The 21,427-nt window shown below is 40.8% G+C and overlaps 1 protein-coding gene across 1 annotated transcript; it reads right to left on the bottom strand.

Moving 5' to 3' along the window:
• Positions 1-596: 596 nt before the first annotated feature.
• OAT (ornithine aminotransferase) lies at positions 597-16,058 on the bottom strand. The gene is made up of 10 exons (XM_075504383.1): positions 15,953-16,058; positions 12,595-12,821; positions 11,413-11,637; positions 11,190-11,285; positions 8,251-8,378; positions 6,225-6,347; positions 4,488-4,616; positions 3,386-3,499; positions 2,452-2,596; positions 597-1,488 (listed from the first exon to the last, which is right to left on the bottom strand). The coding sequence occupies exons 2-10, from the start codon at positions 12,791-12,793 to the stop codon at positions 1,328-1,330; spliced, it is 1,320 nt and encodes a 439-aa protein (XP_075360498.1). The 5' UTR covers positions 12,794-12,821; positions 15,953-16,058; the 3' UTR covers positions 597-1,327.
• Positions 16,059-21,427: the final 5,369 nt, after the last annotated feature.

Here is a 21,427-nt window from a genome sequence, read left to right as displayed (position 1 = left end):
TTTTTTTATTCTTAAGACTAACAGTCACAGTGACACATTACCCCTTGCAACAACGAGGCCTTTCCAAATTGAAATCAGTCTTACTTCATCCACAGCAGATGACTACTCATTTTGTCTCACCCAAAACACAGTAGGGTAAACGCTTCTGTGACCCTAACCAGCAGACCGGTTCATTTCCATAAACAAAGCTGCCTTTAAAATACCAGGGGATTATTTACCACTTGCAACTACAAACATGTGACTGCATTTAACCCCTATGCTTGGCAAAGGGAACATTTTGCATTAACAGTGATTAATCAGGGCTTAGTCTCAGCTAAAACCAGCTCAGTTAAGAAGTAAGAAAAAACAACCTAGTGCAAGAATAGCAGCCAACTCCACAACTGCATACAGAATACCATATTGGCAGTGTCCTAAGGCACGGAAGTGCAGAAGCAGTCACCCTGTAAAAAAGCACAGCAGAAGCTTCCATATAGAGACTGACAGAAATACACAGACTACAAAGGCAGCACTTGCTGGGGCTCTGGACAGAGGCAACTGCCAGTTTCTGTGGGGCTTGCTCTTTCTCAATACACTGTGTATTTGAGTTGCACATTAACTTTTTTTTAATGCAAGGCATGTTTTAATATAAACATCCAGATTAGAGAAAGTTTTATAATAGTAAAAGCAGATCTATATGCTCAGATCTATTTTACAAGATTGCAAAGCCAAACACTGAGACCAGGCTTGAAAACAGCATCTCTTGTCATACAATCAAAATATTGTACATACAGAACACAGCTCGATGCTTCTCAAGTTCACCAGCATAACACCCAGTTTGTCAAACCTTCAGTGTTATAAGTTTTTTCTAGTTACAAATGAGAAACAGAAATTCATCCATAATGACAAGTGCTTCCAGCCTACAGACATCTCACCAAGGGGCAAAAATGCCAAATGTGATGTTTTGGAGAGCGATATGAGAGTGCAAGACCACCCTTATTAAAATATATATAAATTACACTTTAAACTTTGGCCAAGACTTTCAACAATTAAACAGATTTCTACAGCTATCTCCCCTCAAACATCCTGACTTAACTGTTCAGTAGTTACACGACTAGATGAACAGAACCTCACCACTTTATTTCCAAGTATTCCAAGACTGGAAACTCCTTAAATCATTCTTTATTTTCTTCAGAGCCATTATAATTTAAAGACCTAGCTACTTTTTAAGAGTCAAGTCCTCTTAGATAAAAGGAATGAGAGATGCTTGCTTCAAGAGCAGGCCTTCATCACACATATTTCAACACACCACCTTGGGTCAGTCAGCAGATACACTTGAAAAGCCATGTGTTCAGAAAGACAGAATGGTCTTATGAATTATTTCGATGCACTCTCTGATTTCATCCTCCTTAATCACAAGCGGTGGTGCCAGACGAATGATATCACCATGCGTAGGTTTGGCAAGAAGTCCGTTATCACGAAGCCGCAAACACACCTTCCAGGCATCACAGTCTACAATCAAAGGAAAAAGAAAGAAGACACTTACACTACAGCAGACAAAGTGGCACAATTGCAGCACGTGGGGCCAGATTGTAAACTCCTTGCCATCTGGCAGTGAAAAGATGAAGTGTGTTCACAAATGAAGTGGTCACTTCTGAGCAACTCCCTAGAATTTGCAGTGAACATGCAAGACTGCTGCAAAACTGCAATTTGTCTGAAGGGACTCACAAGTTTGCCTCCAGCACACCAGGTTTTGCTTCTTCACAGCTGAGTGCTTGTCTAGATGTAGCAATAAATTTAAAAAAGTGAACCATGCAAAGGGGAGGTAAGAGAACATCTGGACAGGACTTCAGACAAGGTTACATTTACGCCTGGATTTTAGTGCATCACGTGCATGTCTTAGGAAATTACAATACCTCCCTGCAGCACTTTGTCACTTAGCATATTCATGACAAAAATAATTTTCTACTCCGGCTTCTAAGCAGTTTTTCTGATATAATTCAAGGTGTTAATCCCTAGAAGCTTGTTTTCAGTCATTAGCTTTTTCCTTCCTTGTACCCTCCTGTATTCATTGTACTCTTCTACCTATCCTGGAAAGGACCAACCTTATCCAATCCTTCGATAATCTGACAGAAACTAGTGTTCCAGATGTGGTCAGTTTTCTTCCGATGAGGAGACAAAAGGGTATTTGTTGGGAGCTAGATTCACCATCAGGTTTGAACGTTATCAAACCATAAAAGAATTCAAATCATTAAAAAAAAAAAATTGTTCAGACTTACTTAGTAAAAAACCCCTATTTTTAATAGCACACAGTCACTTAAATAAATTTTCAGTAGGTACCACAGTACTATAGCCAAGATCTGAACCCAAACATGATGCCTCTAAGCCGTCCCCCTACTCCATTAAGACACTTTCAATTTAAGTTGAAAAATATTTTTTCATGCTATGATTGTGCAGTTGATTATACTTCCTTACCTTTGGTTTCCCGAATTACAATTGCATTTAATAGTCCTTTTCCTCTTACAGAAGTTACAATATCAGATGGTGTCTTCATGAGCTCATTTCTTAGTATGTTCCCCATTATTTCTGCATTTTTAGCCAAGTCTTCCTCTTCAATTACCTAAAGGGAGGTCAGATCTACAGTCAACTGAAGGGCACTGCATTTGTTTTATGCTGGAGTGGATGACTAATGGCATTACAATTGCTGAGATACAAAAGCTGTTGCATCCAAAGTGTCACTGCAAAGGCTGCATATCCAAGCAGATTAGTATTAAGCCTTTACTCATTCATGTTTACAAGAAACAATAATCTCTTTGAAATTTTATTCTAAATGAACTGCTTTTCATTTGCTGTTATTTACAATAAACAGTAAATCTCTGAAGACTCTTAATCTGTCCAGGTCCACATATTGGGTAATGATGAGGCTTTCTGAGTGACTTGCATTGCATGTAGTCAATTATGCAGTTGCAGAATAATTACAACATGGACCCTGGACAAGACATTTTAGTAGCTTCTGTTTGAGCTCCAGTAGCAATATGTGTTATTAAGCTCACAGAGCAGCAGCCTCTGCAATATAGTATAGTAAAACAAGTCTATTTAAAAATGTCTTCATTAAATTAGTGAAACTATTTTACTGAATTTACATTAAGTGCCTTGAAACTTCCCTAGATTAATTTTATTTTGTCATTTAAGACATTAAGACCATAAGAACACAGAAATTAGGACACATTTCCAGTAAAGACTTTGGAATTTGTTTTGTGATCTATGCAAACAGTTAACCACTACCACTTTTCCATTCTTGCTTAAAGCTGGATTTCTATTTGTAGCGTAAAAGATACCATTTATTTAAGCAAAGATCATGTCAGTGTGACACTCTTTGGAATCCAAATCTTTGTTACAACACACGAACCTCCAGTGCTGCGATTGCAACACGGCAAGCTAATGGATTTCCTCCATATGTAGATCCATGTTCACCAGGCTTAATGGTCAGCATAACTTCATCATCACATAGTACTGCTGAAACCTAAAATGGGAAGGTCAGCCAATTCATTTACATATATATTTAGAACAGTAGATTTAAATATCTCTGAAGCAAACTTTTCCTCAGGGCTCAGGAAAGGATAATTTTCAGCCTATGGTGATAAACTACATTTACATTCCCAGCTCTGTATAGAGGAGAGCATATCTGACAATCACATAAGAGCTTAATCCCTTAAATACACTTAGCTATAGGGGTAACATATAACATCTAACTACAGTTGAGGGGCATTTCTCCAAATTGAATATTATTTCAAGAGTTTAAGCTCCAATACTCTGTTTAACAACTCAGAAATACCTTCAATCGGCCAAAATAGTTCAAGGCATGTTGTAATTTCCAGCTTAATCAGCAGGAATTTAAGTCACTCCAAGAGGATAAAATCAGTCATGCGGGCATGCCAAACAAGTGAAATAATGCCAGTTGTTCAGAAATAGCTTTATAACATATGTTTTAACACACATTAGTATTTTTTTTCCCTTTACAGAATTCATCTAGAAATTAATCACAGCAAGACTGCGATAAACTACTCTCCAGAGAGAGCATAAAAAAATAACCAGTAGTTCCAGAATGAAAAGCTGATCACTGGACACTTACTTTCCTGACAGGATAATACCAAACTGAAGAAAACAGATATACAAATCTATTCAATTAATTGATAAGGCCAAAACACCTAAAAATCACCAGTCTAAGAAGATGGCATCTTCTTGCCACCCTAACAAGTCAAGTATCAACATAGAAAGTTCAGGATACTATACAGCCATCTCAGCTATAAAGGTATTATTAGGTATTCCATTTTTTTCTTACGTATCTCTCACAGGTTGGACTACCTGGGTCATAAATCATAGTTAAACTTGTAAACACCAATTTCCAAGTACAACAAACATCAGATTTATTGTTCTTCCAACTAGTAGACTTCCAGTGTTAATTACTTAAGAATCATTACTCAACAAATGGGTATTTCTTTGCTACTCACAGGATATAAGCCACCAGAAAGCGCCTTTCCAAGAAGAATGAGATCGGGTCTCACATTTTCATAGTCAACAGCTAGCATTTTCCCTGTTCTGGCTAAACCAGTCTGTACTTCATCAGCAATAAATAGAACCTTTATAGAGACAAAAAGAAGAAAAATCCACACATAACAGAGAATTATTTTTACTCCCATTCCTAACTCAATTCAAACAATACAGCATAATTGCATAGAATAAGTGAAAGACGTTCCAGCTGCACTACACTCAGTACACGAAGGTACTTCCTTTACCTCTAAACCTGCTGGAGACGTACATATTCTACAAAATGTGAAACTACTAAGTGAGCATACTGTCCTCTCTCCGACATCTTTAGCGTATCCTTTTTTATGTAAGGCATAGTCCACATAGGGTTGGACACTGTCCAACCAAAATCTATTTGTGATATAAAAATGAGTGGGATTTCCAAAAAGTCAGGATTCATCTATCTTTACTCCCAATGCATCGTCCGTACGCTGACCTCTGGAAGCTTCTGAAAAACGCCATTTTAGCAACTCTACAGGTCTTGTAGTCTGATGTCTATGTGTCTAAATAATTCCGAGAACCTAAATCCAAGTTTTTGATCTCATTTTCCTAAGCTGCACTATTGTCATGTACTACTATTTGTAAAGTAGCTCTTATTTTTTTCTGAGAGGTAAGTATCACAGCAATAATGAAGACAACTTTATTAATTGTATGTCAATACCTTCCTCTGAAAGTATAGAAGGATTTATGGGTAGCACTTGCAAATTCAGAATCAGAATTCTATTGGAACAGAGACCACTGATTTTTAAATCAGACAGGCAACACCAAGGGAGCAAAAAGCTGTAAATCAGCAGCCCTTTTTTTGTTGTCTTCCTTACACTTACAAAGGACATGGCCTGCGCCTGTGGGAGAGGCTGACCAAATTGGTCCTGAATAAGGAGGCATGGCAGCCTGTTTGTGAGCAGTAGCAGTACCCAAAGACAACTGAAGGACATGGAAATATATACAAACGCATCTTCCCACCCTTCCAGAGACACTGAATGCAAATCTAATTCAGTGTGTCTTCGCTAGCAGAGGACAGAAATTGCATATCTAACACGCTATTTTCAAAACTAAACATTTCTTAGTAGGATTCAGACAGGACATAATATTCAGGATAGGAGTCAGCAATGTGGTATGAAAGGGAATGTGAGAAAATGCCAAAAAAAAAAAAAAAGAACAAAACTGTAAGACCTCTGCTCTTCAGAGATCTTAAAAGAACATTCATAAGCATATGACCATTTTCTTCAGTGTTTCATTCTGTGGCCCATTACTGTTACTAACTCTTGGTAGCACTTATGCACTCCAGCAGCAAGGTCCCTTGATAGCCATGGTAGAACCACTGCACTAACTGGCTTCTGGCCCAAGAAACTTAGAATGTGAAAAAGAAATTAAGAGTTAAATTAATTTAAAATAAATGCAGTTTCAAGAACATTCATTAGAAACTTAAGTCAGTGACAGCAGTAAGAAACAGTGAAAAGCGTGCACTGCTAAGAAGTACTTCCTGGTAAGGTATTGCCAAGAAATACAAGAAGTATCCCTACCCTATTCCACTGAAAGAAAAGGAAATTATTAAATAGTATACGAAGTCCTGTACCTTGCATACAAGGATGACCTTAAAAGATATGCCAGTAAACACAGTGTGTAATGTTTAAGCCACCTTGTTATAGCAAATTCCTTACATTGTGTTTTGTGCAGAGGTCCCGCACTCCTGTGAGATAACCTTTGTCAGGAACAACCACACCTGCTTCACCTTGAATTGGTTCAACCATGAAAGCTGCTACGTTGGGATCTTGAAGGGCCCGCTGTAAAAGTGGACATATGGATAGGAAAGACAAAAAGAAAAAAAACTTTTACTCAGGTCAAATTTAGACAATATGGAGATGAATACAGGTAGCAGAACCTAGCTCTAGCCCTGGTGTTCTACCTCAAATGATGATAATAGTATTCATGTCAGGCAGTTATCCCTGGGTACCATTTCAGTTCCAACACAGAAGCCTATGTCACTGTTTGCCTCGAAAGATCAGCTGGTGTGTTTGCTTGGGAAATTACAAACCTTAAAAATTGCAGAGCCAGACAAGCAGATTATCGGATCAGTTCATAAATTACCTCAAATACACTCAAGTTTTGTGTTACCCCATACAAGACAAACAATTGCTCAACACTTCCCTCAAACAAAAAAGAATGGAGCCTCTCCAGAACACTTTTGTCACCTTAAAGCAAAGTCCACAGGTACATTCTTGCACCATGAAGTTCCAAAAGGTTTAGAAGTCCACGAGATTCAAGAGATATAATGATTCCCAGCATGAATTTACTACAGCTTTTCTCAGTATTGGCCCATAAACAGAACAAATTCTGTTACCAGTCTGATGGACATGCATCTAAGCTTCAGGTCTCCAAAGCACATTCAAAGCCTTGATAAAGTTGGCTGAAAGCCACTAAATACTTATAGGACCTTCACAATGGGCAGCCTTATGTAGGTTCAAATCTTGAGTAAGCTTTTCCACTCTGCAGCTATAATAGACAGAGACCTTTGTTTCCCCTAACCAAACTCCTAGGAGGCAAGCATCTCTGTCCCATAAACCCTCCAACCTCCACAGACGATTCACTTGTACAGAGCAGACCCAAAAGGCACAGAGGAGTAACCAACTTGTCACTCATGGAGACGATGTACCCAGATGATGGAAAAGTGGTAATGCCAATGTTCCTAGTGCTTCAGGACTATCTGTGTTTGGCTGGAACCCTCTTGCCTCCCAGGTCCCAAGTCCAGCACCCTATGGCTACCATCAAGCACCATCTACCCTTTAACACCTAAGCCCACATTGTGAGGTGGGAAATTTTAGACTAATCAAGGTCAACTCTCCCCAACAGCTTGACAGGATGCATCTCAGAATCACAGAATCATTTAGGTTGGAAAAGATCATCAAGTCTAACCGTAAACCTAACACTGCCAAGTCCACCACTAAACCATGTCCCCAGGTGCCACATCTACACGTCTTTTAAATACCTCCAGGGATGGGGACTCCACCACTTCCCTGGGCAGCCTGTTCCAATGCTTGATAACCCTTTCAGTGAAGACATTTTTCCTAATATCCAATCTAAACCTCCCCTGGCGCAACTTGAGGCCATTTCCTCTCATCCTAAAAATGAGAGGTTTCTTATCTCAGAAAACCCAGGGAAATACAGAATCACTAGCATTTCCGTAGCTTAAGTGAAACACCAGCCTAGCATGGTTTTAAGGATGCTGTGAAACTGGAAAGGCTTGTTTGCGATTGCAGTGAATTCTAGTCATCTGGTCACTGAAGAATGCACAGCATTTCTGAAAAAAGTAGGTAAAGATATTCGTTTCAGAATCCAAGTCCTGACTTTGGAATGTATGCTACTGATCCGAATTCCCTTATGGTTTATCTGCTGTTCTTCTTTTGTACCTTTAACATCTTAGTGACGTGTGAAGTGAAACAGATCATGTGGTTTTCCTTTTACATCCTAAAGCAAAACTGAAAATCAAAACCAAAGCAGAATTTACACACATTTCCTAAACATAATTATAACATATATATTTCTTATACATGTCTAGATACATATATCTTCATGTCAAAGCACATGGAGATAATCTCAAAGGATAAACTTCTGATTTTTCTGCCTTGCTATTTACCAAAGAGACACTGCAAAAAGATTTCTTACAAGAGAACAAAAATCGTCAAATACCTCAAGAGCTGGTAGATCATTGTATGGGATCACTTCAAACCCTGGCATAAAGGGTCCAAATCCATCATAGCTGGATGGGTCGGTAGAACTAGAGATAGCAGACATGGTTCTGCCCCAGAAGTTGCCAGCTAAAAAAAAAAAAAAAAAAGGGGGGGGGGGGGGTGTCATAAAACTGACTAAGAGCCAGAACAGTTTATAGGACATCACACTTTCCATTTGGTAACATATTTTAAGAGCTGTCTAACATTAGCATATTAGCATCCTTCTGCTAATTGTTAGCATTTTACATTGATGCCATAAATACATTGTGCTGCTGTATGAAAAGCACATATCAAAAATGAAAGAAAATTATACTATAAAGACCTCACAAGCATACAAAATAATTTCCATTAGCTTTGTTAGTAGTCTGAAAAACTGAAAATAACTCAGGAAGATAACATCTTTAAGGAAGATGTACAGCTTAAATATTACTCATTAAATGCAGGGAAAAAAGTAAACACCACTGAGAATTTAGGTCCTAAAAATAAAGCTGCCAGTAAGCCTAAATCAAAAAACATATTTCTGTGCATTTCAAAGTTCCAGGAGAACCCATTTATATTTTTAAAAATATTGTGACATTGCACTATTTCATATAGAAACATCAGTTAAAATGTCTAGGAACCAACTATCACCAAGACTATGATATATTCATTTTAATATTTCCGTTAAATCAACATACGCTCAGCTAATCGATAATAAGGTGCTTAATAAGACAAAGGAAGATGAAGGGTTCAATGCCTTCACAGCATTACAAGCTTTTTCTTTCCCCCACCAATTTCTTTGTGTAACTGTGATCCTAGGGGCAGAGGACGTTCTCAATCTGCAGGAAATCCTGAAGTCAATTCTTACTGACGTAGCCAGCTCTTGGCATCCCTTCTTTCTAATCGCCAATGTAAACAGCATTACGCTGTTCACCACAGCAATGTCTCCTAGCAGAACAATCCCTGCCATGCTTTGCCGAGTCACATGCTTATCACCTCAAGGTTACGTTAGTAAAATCCACTGTATCCTGAAGCAAAGGCCTGAAGACCGAATCCCACGAAGCAGAGCAGTCTATCTGCTGATGGCAGGCTGTCTCCACCTTAGCACTCCAGTCTCCATACTGGCTCACTATCAAGCACAGAATCTACGTCACCTTCTCTGGACTGATGTTTAAAGCCATTTTTTGTTCTGACCCTAGCTACCCAAGAGAGCTTTTTCCTGCCAAAATGCTGGCTTCTGATAAGAGAGGGATTATTATTTTGTTCCAACTACTTGGCACATAATTAAATATTGTGGTTAAGGAGATGGGATCATAATAATGGGGAGCATATCCAGTTTATCAAGATGAGAAAGCACTTATCAAAAGTTAATTGACCGAAGAGCAAAACAAAATATATACGGAAGAAAAGAAGGGAGAAAATGTATTTGTTGAAAGAAATCCCAGAAGAAAAAAAAAAACCTCATCTAGTTGGTCCTAGAAACCATAATGCAATATTCAACCATGAATTTCAATTTATAGATGCCGTCTAATGACGGTTTATGCTTCAGCTGCTATATGTACCAAAAGTCAAAAATAGTATTTGCAGCTGTAGCAGTTAAAAAAAAAAGTCAATATTTAAGTATTAAGCTTTCTTCTGGAAGGTTTTATAAAATACAGAACCATTGAACATTAGAATTGACAAAAATACTTCACCTACTCACCAAAGAATACCAAATGTAAGTTATTTGAATTAGACCTTTTTTTTTTTTTTTTTTTTCTTTTTTTAGCAAAGCACTGTAGTCTCTTCAGGGGCAGGTAACTTCTCCCTGCTAGAGAGTCAAGCAGGGCAGGCAGATAAAGGGAGAAAGTATAGCACTTATATAATCAGGACTTTCCAGGGCCCCATATTTACTTTAGTAATATTGCTTTTACTTTCATTGTATGATCAATATGGCTTTACTGGGTTAATGCCAACTTCTAGAAGACCTTAAGAATGCAGAAGAAAACCACTGGTACGGAAAGCCTAAGAGGGAAGCAGGCTTAACCCAAATGTGCAATCTATGAGAGGGGTGGCAGCAATTTGAGGAATGAATTCAAGAGAAAGGTATACAAAAATCCACCAATTAGGAATAAAAAGCACTTTAACACCCAAGCAGTGGTTAAAAGAGCATGAAGGACTGAATGACAGGCAGTCACTTATCAATTTTTGACAACTAAAAAGGTTAAGTAGTACAAATAAGGTCCACTATGTAACTGCTGTTTATAAAGCTTTATAAACCACCTCATTAACTATGGTTTCCTTCCTGGATTTAAGTTCATTGTTGCATTTCCCTTGCAAAAACAGACATTACCAGCAGCTCCTGACAAAGCGCAACTATCCTCATTGCCTCTTGATGCATACACCTCCACAAGGGAGAGGATCTGAAATTGATTTGTCATTTATATTCATACCTCTTGCTTTTACAATCACTTCTGTTAAGATCACATGAGTTTCTTAAAGGACATTACATTTAAAAAAACGTTTATAGTTCATTTTAACTATTTAAGGTTAAAATCAAATAGCCAGAAGCATACACAGAATATTTTGTCCACAGAATATATTTAAGACTGAACTTCACCATTTAGAAGGAGGCATTTAGAGAACCTTAAGGTCCTGCAAAGACTGTTGTAGCCACGACAGTAGTTTTTTTATCAGAATCACCAACTGCAGATATGCAAGTACAACACAACCTGTTAATAGGCTGAGATCTTAGCTTACATTATTAAAACGTCAAAGGTTACAAGACCTTCAACAGACTTGCTTCAGTGAAAAAACTGAAAACATTAAGAATACTGCAAAGTAATCACTACAGCTACAGGAGAAAAGAGAGTGCTGCATCCAGTGTCTAGAGCTCTCTTCCTCCTCAATACCTCAACTCATAACACACACTTTACATACCTGCAAAAATTATTTTTGCTTTGTATTTTGGAATTCCTTTCACAGTGTATGCCCACTTCCGAGCCAATTTACAGGCAGTTTCTCCAGCTTCCACTCCTAAAACATGAAGCAATACCATTATCACACTTGTACATGAGACAGGCCATCGATGCAGTACCAAATGTTACAAAACCGTTGAATCTCACAGACAAGAAATAAAATGGAAATAAAATTTTTTTTTTACCTGTGTTCATTGGAAGAACTTTGTTGTAATTGAACATTTTGGTGACAAACTCCTCATATTCACCAAGTACATCATTGTAGAACGCTCTGGACGTAAGGGTCAGTTTTTCAGACTGAGCTTTCAGAGCGTTCACGATCTTTGGGTGACAGTGGCCCTGATTAACAGCACTGTAAGCGCTCAGAAAGTCAAAATACTTTCTACCTTCAACATCCCACACATAAACACCTAGGAAAACAAAGGCATGGTCAATACACAAAATAAAAAAGACATGAGATAATACTAAATGGTATAAGCTAAGAGCTACAACACAACCTGGTCAACTATAAATGGTATTCTCGCTATTCCTTAGGGCACACCTGAAAGGCCCTCTAACTAGAAAATAATCAGTTGACAAGGAGAGCATGAGCAACAAACTAGTGCAGTACAAATAAATGCCCAATGAGGAATTAAAAAAAGAAACATTTCCCATATAAAGCTGCCATTCCACTAAGTTAGTAATATGAGAATATTACTTCCCCTCCAAGTCCCTGTTTTGGCTCCTAAAAAGTAGATAAAGAATATTTTTGTAAGAGAATTAATAAGAATTGGAGGTCATAAAAGAAAGAACAAAACCAACAGAACCCAAATAGTCTCAAAACTTAAGAGACTGACAGCTCTGAGCTGTCAAAAAGTGTACAGATAAAGAAAAACTATTGGATCACTACACTGATAGCATTTCAATATAAACTCATACAATTTAACCTGCAGAGCACAAAAGCCCCTTAAACACAATTAAAGACCAGAGTACATTTAAATTAAGCAATAATACAGGAACAGTACACAAGGACTTAAATAGGGTTCCAGTGCAGCTTTTCCTGTTCATATTAACATCAAACCCCTCCACACAAGGTAACAGAAGAAACAAAGTTGCTTGAAACTTTCTTGCTGAGTTATTCTGAATTATGAAGATTATCAGAACTTAGACTTCTATTTAGATAAATCATTTTAGAGAGACTACAATTTTACCAGGCAGCCTTATGCATAATGATCCAGTTCTCTAACCAGCAATTAGCTGTCTTCATTTCATCAATTATCTCAATCTCCCCCTCAAAAAAACCCAAAGATTCAGAAATTTATTAGGTTAAAATCATTATGCATACACACATCCCACCTACACCACCCAGGAAAACCTAAATAAAATACCTTTTCCTTTTTCCAGAGCAACAGGTAGTGGGTGATAATTGTGGGCACCATATTTAGCCTCACGCTCAAATATGTAATCAGAGGATGGAGGTCCTTGAATGGTTTTTTTAGTAGCAACTGAGGTAGCAGAACTCAGTGAAGCATGAACACCTCGACGGAGAACAGCAATGCTCTGAGAGCAGGTTAGCTTGGAAAACATTATTGACTTCAGGTATGCTGTTATAGATCTGGGGGGAAAAAAAAAAGTTAGTTAATAATTAGCACTAAGAGTACTTCAGAAGAAATGTAGGACGCGATTGAAGTGTTTTTACTGCCAGGATTACCGGTTTCTCAACACTTTTGCAATCAAAGTTTATATGAAGTATACATTCACAGTAAAGGAAACTAAAATGTGTGACTCACCGAGCCTATGAACTAGTCACATAATTTTTCCTATAACAGTGTTCCTTTTTTGTTGTGCTTTAAATCGTGACTAGATGTATTAATATAAACTACACTAAGAAAGTTAAGTTTATCAAACTTCTTGTGCTATTGAAATGCCTTTTCTCTAACAAAGATTTCCATAAGACAAATCTTGTCACAAAATCAGAAAGTGAATAATACGATACTGGAAAGAAGCACTTGATCCAAATAATGTTTAACTGATAATATTATCAAATTTGATAAAGGATTGATTAGTTTTAACTGAGGTTAGCTTTAAGAAGGAAAATTTGTGACATTTTATATAGATAGCATTCTTGTTTTTAAAGAGTTGCCACCTACACATAAAGCACTCACTGTTAGTAGCATTTTAAGACCATCAAAAAATAGACAGAAAGTAATAGTACATCAGATATTAACAATCATTATAGCACCCTGTATTTTCTCAGTAAAACTCAGGGATTTCCCCAGAATACATACCCTTGTACTGTTAACATCTAAGGATAATCTGAGGGTAGAATTTCATGAGACAGATGCACTTGCATTTCCTCCCTGTGCCTTCACCTCAGTCAGCGTAGAGATATGTCCCAGAGAAGGGAAACTGAGTTGGCATTTTAAAAAGCTGTTCAAGCAAGCTCTTCTCACAGCACCAAGTATAGGGAACGGCAGAGAGCCATCAAGAGAACAGTGATCGCTTTAGCAAGACCAAGTGTTCTCAAAGCTCAAGTTTCTAGTCTTGCAAAACATCACACTTATAAACTGGCAAAAAGTACTAGCCCAAAAGGAAGATCGCAATGACAAGTAATCTGATTACCAAACTCAGGCTCCTTTGTAACGTACTCCATAGCAAACTGAAGAGCTGAGTAACCTTGACTCTGCTGCACCACCTAACAAAAGCATACTGTAAAACTTAACCAAAATATACTTATTAAATATCAACAGGAGAATGCAGGGATGGTTTACACAAGGGCATTGTTATTTCAGGCTGCTTGCAGAGACAGAAATATTAAGTCACAGATTTATTTCAGTTTATTTCGGAAAAGGTCTGCACACCGGATGTGTCACCTTAAACAGAGAGGCATTTCTTTCAGCAGACTCCTCAGATATTACATTGCTGCTCCTCACTTCTAAGCAAAGCCAGAAGACTATTGTCTGCATCTACCAAAATCAGCTACCAAAATCAAAGTCTTTAGGAAGAGTCAATAGTCTCCATTCCAGCAAGAGATGAACAGCAGATTCACAGCTCTGGGCATTTTACCAGCTATCATCAATGCCATTAAGTATCAGCTGTTTGTGTTAATACTTTTCAAGACCATTATTCAAAGATTTTGCAAATAAAAAAGACAAATATTTCTCTGTGCAAGAAAAATTTTTGACAGAAACTCAGCTTAGCTGAGCCACTCAAAATTACAACTTGCTTAACTCCTAAAATTTAATTGCTCAGTGACATCCTGGCCCCTGGCACACCTCCATGGCAGAGCAGCTAATTCTGTAACAAGCTTCTATATTTTTGGAGATTTTCCAGACATTCCTGAAATGAAAGCTGCAAAGAAATTAAACCCTCACCTGCCCTGTATCAGAAAGCTACCTTTCTGCATGAAGAATTACAGACCACCAATTTGAGATTCTTCAATTACTTCTTTCAGGTTGGAAAAACTTAATTAGAAATTTTTAAAAGGGCTTTGCCCTCCATGAGGAGAAATGCCCTGCAAATTATGCTAGTGAGGCCACATCATTTTAGCCGAGGTGTAGGAGGTTACATGGAGTAGGGCTGAGTGAAGCTGAGAATTATGGATGCATCTGGAGTTAAAAGGTGAAGAAAAATTTTTTTGATGATCAGCAAGACAAGATGAATAGAAATTTCAGGAAAGAGGAGGGACACAGTAAGGAGGAAAAAAAAACAAAAAAAAAATCCAAACTTATTACCAACTGTGAGGAAGTGAGAAATATGATCGTGCCCTGCAGCATGCAGTACCAGAATCAGAAGCCAGGGCATTTCACCAAGTGGAAAAGGTCTTGCATCAGAATAGAAAAGCTACTAAAAGCACAGCTGTAAACATACTTGAACAACTTTGCTCAACTGTTGAGCAGGAATATCCAGACAAGAGCACTGCAGCTGCAGACCTCACAGGCAAATTCAATGGTTGTATGTACCCAATCCTTGACACACACTGAAATACACCCCAAGGTAAATGGCATATATTATCATATACATGAAAAACACTCAGATGCGTGTTGATACAGCATCAAAGAATTCGTGCCACACAGCAGCCTTTACCAACTGAATACAATGAGGGTGAACGTTCAAGAGGACAAGCTATAGCTGGAGGGATATCAGTCTGGACATGCCAAACCACTTTTCAGACTAGCACCACACCAGAAACAGCTCAGGACCTAGACTGGCAGACAAGAAAGAGCAAGAAACCAGCGGTGAAATACCAGCCCCCTCTCTCCATCCCTCGGCCAAGGCCAAGGCCACTGCAAAGGCAAAGGTGGCACCCTCGGGACACCACCGTGGACAAGAGCAGGGCTGACAACAGGCACAGAGGGAAAGGTGACTCTCCGGCGGCTTGGCCTGCCCACCCCTCGGGGAGAGGCTGTCACATCCCCGCCTGCCCGCAGAGCAAGAGCCGCGGGGGCGGGCGGGCGGCGGCCCGGCCGACCCCGCAGCGGGTCTGGCCCTCTCTGCGGCCAGGCGCTACCGGCCCCGCCGCCGCGCCCTGCCCCGGGAGGCACCCGCCGTGGGGCAGCCCGACCCCTCCCGCTGCCTTGGCGACGGGGCCTGCTGCGGCCTTGCCCGCACAGCCGGCCTCGCCCGCGCAGCCGCTGTCCCGCCGCCGCCGCGGGCCGGAACCCGGGGCAAGGCGACCCCGCGGGAGGCAAGAATCCCGCCGCGGGCCAGGCCGGGCCGGGCCGGGCCGCCCCCGCCGCGCTGTACCTGCCGGCCGCCGCCGCTGCCGCTGCTGCTGCTTCTCGGCCCGGAGCCCGCGGCGAAGAGGCGGAGGCGGCCCGCGGCAACTGTCACCGCTCCTCGCCCCGCGGCACGCCACGCCCCCTCCCCCGCCCGGCTGACGTCCCGCCGCCGCCGCCGATTGGCTACCGCCGCAGATTGGCCGCCTCCGCCCCCGCTCCCCGCGCGGCGGCACCGGCCCTCCCGTCCGCGGCCGCCTCCCATTGGTAGAGCCGCTCCCGATTGGCGAGTACACCCCGCGCTCAGCCAATCAGGATGGGACGCCGGCACACCCGCGCGCCAAGGCCCCGCCCACGCGGGTGCTGGCTCTGTTCCCTCAGAGCCGCCGCCCGCGGTTCCCGTCACTCCCGCCGCCTCCCCCCTCCCTCAGGCCGCGGGCTCCCGCCTCTACCGCTCGCCTCTACCGAATTGGGCCTTGGGAGCAATTTTTGCAGCCATAGAAATCCCCCTCGCGGCGGGCTGAAGCCCCCGGCCCTGCGAAGTCCGTGGGCCGGGCCGAGCGCCCTCCCGCCGGGCGTCAGTGCCCAGCCGACTCCTCCGTAGTGCCCGTCGGCCCTTTGGCCACGCTTGCCCCCGTCTGGGAAGTTGCTGTAGAAAAGGGCGAGCACGGAAAAGTTTTGATAGGGACTGGGAAGAAATTCATGGAAATGGAAACTTTGCGGGATGATTGTGGGAACTCCTGGCTGGTGCTGGCTGCTGCTTGCCGTCCTGTGGCCTTGCCTGCATGGGTGGTGGTGTCTGCACGTCCTTACTGCCCTGGTATTTTATGCGAAGTGGTACTGTGAGGATAGTAGAAGCCAGCCAGTCCTGTTCTTTCTCTTCACAAGAGCTGTGCATGAGCTTATTCATTATTTTTTTATACTTGATAGTCTGTGGCTTACAAAAAATAATAGTCAGGGATTCACTAAGTTTGCTAATGAGTTCCATATGTAGCTTCTGTGCCAAATGTTTGCTGCCTATGTGTAGAATGCATCAACTTCCTCCACAGCTCTTCCAGCGTGGTACCATGCCAGGAACGGGCTGCTGGTCTCTGCCGGTAGCGTGGCATTGACGGAGCCCTGGTCTTCACACCCTGCTGCCTTTGGAGGGAGGGAGGTGTGCAGGGTGTGAGGTCCGCTGCAGGAGGGCCCGGCTTGCTCTTACATGGAACTTTCAGCTGGGAGCCAGCAGGTGAGCAGGGGCAGGCTGTAACTAGCCAGCGCAACCCTGACCTTTCCCCAGGCTAAATTACACTTGGAGAGCATTTTGTAACCAGAAAATCTGGACATTCACAAGGAACTGTGACGTATGTTTGATACATACATGCTAGTTGTAATCCGAAAGAAAAACACTTGAGAATATTTCACTTTTTATCTTACCCCCCTCACTAGGGGGGAAAAAAAGCCAAAATCTCAGTCTTAGCAGTGATGACTTCTGGGTGCCTCTTGCTTTGTGTTCATTGTCCTGACAAGTTTATCGATGCTGAAAAAGAGTTTGTTTTTTTCCACAAAGAAAACATGGTATCCTAGGTTGACAGTACAGAGAATTTGCGTATCTTCCATGCACTAAAGCAACCCTACGTTTGAAAATATTCCTGAACCTCGTCATCTCTTCTAACCAAATTGCTCAAACCTTGGATGTCAGGGAGCAGCATTGCTTATGCGTTTGGAGAACAGTGCCCTCAGAGAAAATTTTCCCAGTGTGCAGTCAGCTTGATGCAGCGAGGGTTGGGAGTAGAACAGATGATACTGTGCTTTTTGTAAATACACATACAGTTAGGCTCAATTTGCTAATATATTTATGTCTCTTACTAGCCTAATTCTGCAAAAGAATAGTGCAGAATTGCTGCACTAAGTTGCATCTGCTGCCAAAGTTGAATGCATAAAGCACCAAAAGGTTGTGCCTTAGGTGCTAAATTGCAAAACACATTTCAGTCATGTCTGTTGAACGCATGTGCAGTTGTACTGTGCTAAGTTTCTTATGTCCAGAAGCAGTCATTATCTAGGAGCTATTGAAACCTCTTTAATTCTAGTTAAAGCTATGTTTTTTTGTGAAACACCTAAAATTTCAAGGCTAAAAGTAAGCAATGACCCATCTGTTTTGAGTATTATACTTGGTCTCAGTTCATCTCTGGTATAAGGAAAGAAATGCATAATTTTGTTTGTCATACACTCACATGTCAACAGCCTGGATGGACACGGGCCAGGATTTGCAATCTGTGAGATTGATGGGATTTTTCTGGGTAAGAAATGCAGGTTCAAGCCGCCTGTTTCTTCTTTTTTTTTTACTTTGGTATTTCATTAGCGTTGGTAGATAGCTTATCAGTTTGAAGTCATGCTAATTATGCCTTCTGCCTATTTAGCCACAAAAATAAGATACTGGGAGCTACATTCTTTTCATCTTTCATAGACTCAACTCAAGAGCAGCCTTTTACCTGCCTTTAAATGCTGCTTTTTCTCAAGGACACTTCCAATTGTTTTAGATTCATCCAGCCATGCGTTTTTCAGAGGAAGCAGAAAAATGTAGAAAGGACAGAACTTGTCCAAAGGATTAAGTAGCACATATCATATGAGGAAAATACGCATTTGAAAAATTAAAGAATGCAAACCAAAGGCAGCCAAGATCAATTGCTGAAGTGCTGAGGCTTGGGTTGAGGCTCTGCTACACAGAGCTGGAGCCATACGGCCCTGAGAGGTGATTTCAGAAGCCAGGCATCCAGCCTGACTCCCAGGAAAACAATGATCATGTACCCAAGTAAACACTGCAGATTCGTGTCTGAAATGCAGAGTTTCAAAACCAACCAAACAAATAACCCTCAAGCAAGAAAGGGCTTGCTTTCTTTTGGATTCTGCAAGGCCTGAAAGAAGAAAAAAAAATGGTTTACTTGCTCAAATACAAACATAATATGGAATGTATAGATACTACATGTAAATGTTTTTTTTAAAGCTGATATGGGCTGTTTCTGAGATTAAAAAATTACAAGTATGAAATAACTCTCAGCTGGAATGTAGTTATTCAACACTCGAGAGAGAGTGACTTCAAACCCCTACATAATGTAAGCTTGATCACAGTTTTATGTAGGATCAGTGTAGTCCTGTTGTGGCTCACTTTCTTTCCTCCTTTATTTTTAGCACTTACAATCAAGGTACAGAAAATATCCACTTTTCTTCTTTAAATGCTATCAAGTTGGAATTTTAAATTGTTCACATTGTGCGCAGTGGCAGCTATTACCATAGATCTTGAAGCAGTTGCTCTCAGCTAGATGTAGTATTTCCTGTGGTTTAAAAAAGGAAAGCAGAAGCTTAATGTGTACTGTTTAGTTACCTGTAGATACCTGAAAGACTCCACATGACAGTAACCAAAATATGAAAAACAGAAGACATGAAATGTTCACATTTTACAGTAATTTGCCCCACAGAAAAGAAGAAAATCTTGACCTACTTGAGGATAGAGGGTTATTATATTCATTCTGCTTCCCCAGAAAATACAATTTGACATGTAAGTAAACCATAAAGTTATAAGAAGGAACAAGTTAAGTCATGCCAGTTGTTAGGAGTAATTCTGCAGCTCTGTCTCTGGCAGAAATGCTCATTGAAGTCGTCGGGAATTAGGCATGTGAAGAGACTGAAGAATTGCATCCCAGTTATTGTGGTTGTTTAGAGGTGGGGCCAATACAAGGGAATTACAGTCTTGGCCTCCTAAATCAGTACGGCTGCACAAGCTCAGTGTGCTCCAGGGATTAACGTGCTGCTCATGGGAGCTGCTGAAGGCAGTAGTAGGGTTGCAGTACCCTTTCTTGAGTTTAACGCTGTCTTGGGTCTGCTGCAGTAAGTGTCCAAAGTGCCTTGATAGCCGATGTTTAGGCATGTGGCACCAATGTTCAATTCTTCGATAGCATGGTAGTTTCTTACTCAGCTCAGAGGAGGAGTTCCTCACCTCAGAGCGAAGGCCAGACCAGTCAGCAGGTTGGATTTGGAGTTCATCCAAGTTGTGAGGCTCAAGGTGCAAGTTCATAATTAGGTAAAACCAACACAAGCCTACAGTGCTGGCAGAAAGACAGTCCCACCCTTCTTCCCACCTCTAGGAAAGCCACAAGGGTAGTCTTCACCCTTTCTCCTCCTGTTGAAACTGTGCTGCCACTCAGCAAAAAAACAATTACGCTTCTCTGAGCCAAAGGCAGATTTTAAGGCAAACCTAGCAGCAGATCACCCTGAAGAACTAAAGCTACAGTCCCCGTCTGACAGCCGTCCAGGTACTTCATACCGAACAGCTTTCTGAGAAGAGTGTGATGGTGTCACGTACTCTGCAGGCCAACTTTGCAGATGTTTGTGTCATCTGAGCAAGGATTGACAAGATAACAGTACGCAGTGATGGGACTCCTATAACACGTGTACGTGTGAATGTGGGGAGACACAGGCCACGTAACGTTTCTTGGTTTGTCCGCTGTTAGAAAGCGTCTGGTATAATACCAAACCTACACAGGGATAAGACTTTTCTGTGGCAGATGTCTCCTATTTGAAAACATATGTCTGGAAAAGACCCAAGAAGAAGATGCTTTATTACTATGGTGATAAGATACCAATGGATAGATGGGTGATCTCAAGAATTTTCTACTTGTACACTTCCATCTTTCATTTTCATCATTGAGAGTTTAAGTTCATGCTGATCTTTGATGGTACCTTATATAGAAAAATCACTTTCCATGGCCCATATTTGTGTTATTCTCATTATTTACTGACAGCAGAATTCTACATTAAGACATTTCCTGCAGAACAAGAAACTTTAGTCTTTCCTGCAGCACAGCTAGAATATGTTACAGCGCAGTGTGTCAGAACACAGGAGCAACAAATTGTAATGCATGCAAAGCATATCTGCCTCTCAAGTTCAGTTAGAGATTTCTTTTTTGGTTCATATCTTTCAAGATAGTTTGGCAAAGCATAGAACAACCTCCTCAAAATGGTGCTGTTTTATTGGGTGGATGTTAGTTAACCCAGCTTAAAGCACCATGAACAACCCTTAGAGCTGATATTCCTATTGCAATATAAACCTTGAGCTATAGTTAATACTTACCCTCCCCAATTTGTATGTTGGCTTATTTTACGAAGACTTCAATGATATTCTGTGTGTTAGATGACAGCATGGATAACTGAATTATAGAATCAAAATAATTTAAGTTACTGTCTTCTGTTAAGCATTGTTTCCAATGTTTGAACTTACATTTGGTTATTTTCCCTTGCAGCTTATGGATGCCTACATCCAGAGCCTTCCACAAATGAGATGAGACCGTTTACTTGTATGTGAAACCTGGCTTAAAGGTAAATGATAAGCTCTTTGATTTCTTGAACTTGTAGTCAATTAAATGAAAGAGCCTTTTCCTCTATTTTCTATATCTATGTGATGCTCACATTTCTGGTGAGCCTCACATTCCTTGGGCATCACACTACCAAGAAGACACAAATAGGA

Source organism: Mycteria americana, chromosome 6 (genome assembly GCF_035582795.1).
Source record: "Mycteria americana isolate JAX WOST 10 ecotype Jacksonville Zoo and Gardens chromosome 6, USCA_MyAme_1.0, whole genome shotgun sequence".
Taxonomy (NCBI): Eukaryota; Metazoa; Chordata; class Aves; order Ciconiiformes; family Ciconiidae; genus Mycteria; species Mycteria americana.
This window is presented reverse-complemented; position numbering and strand designations above follow the sequence as displayed.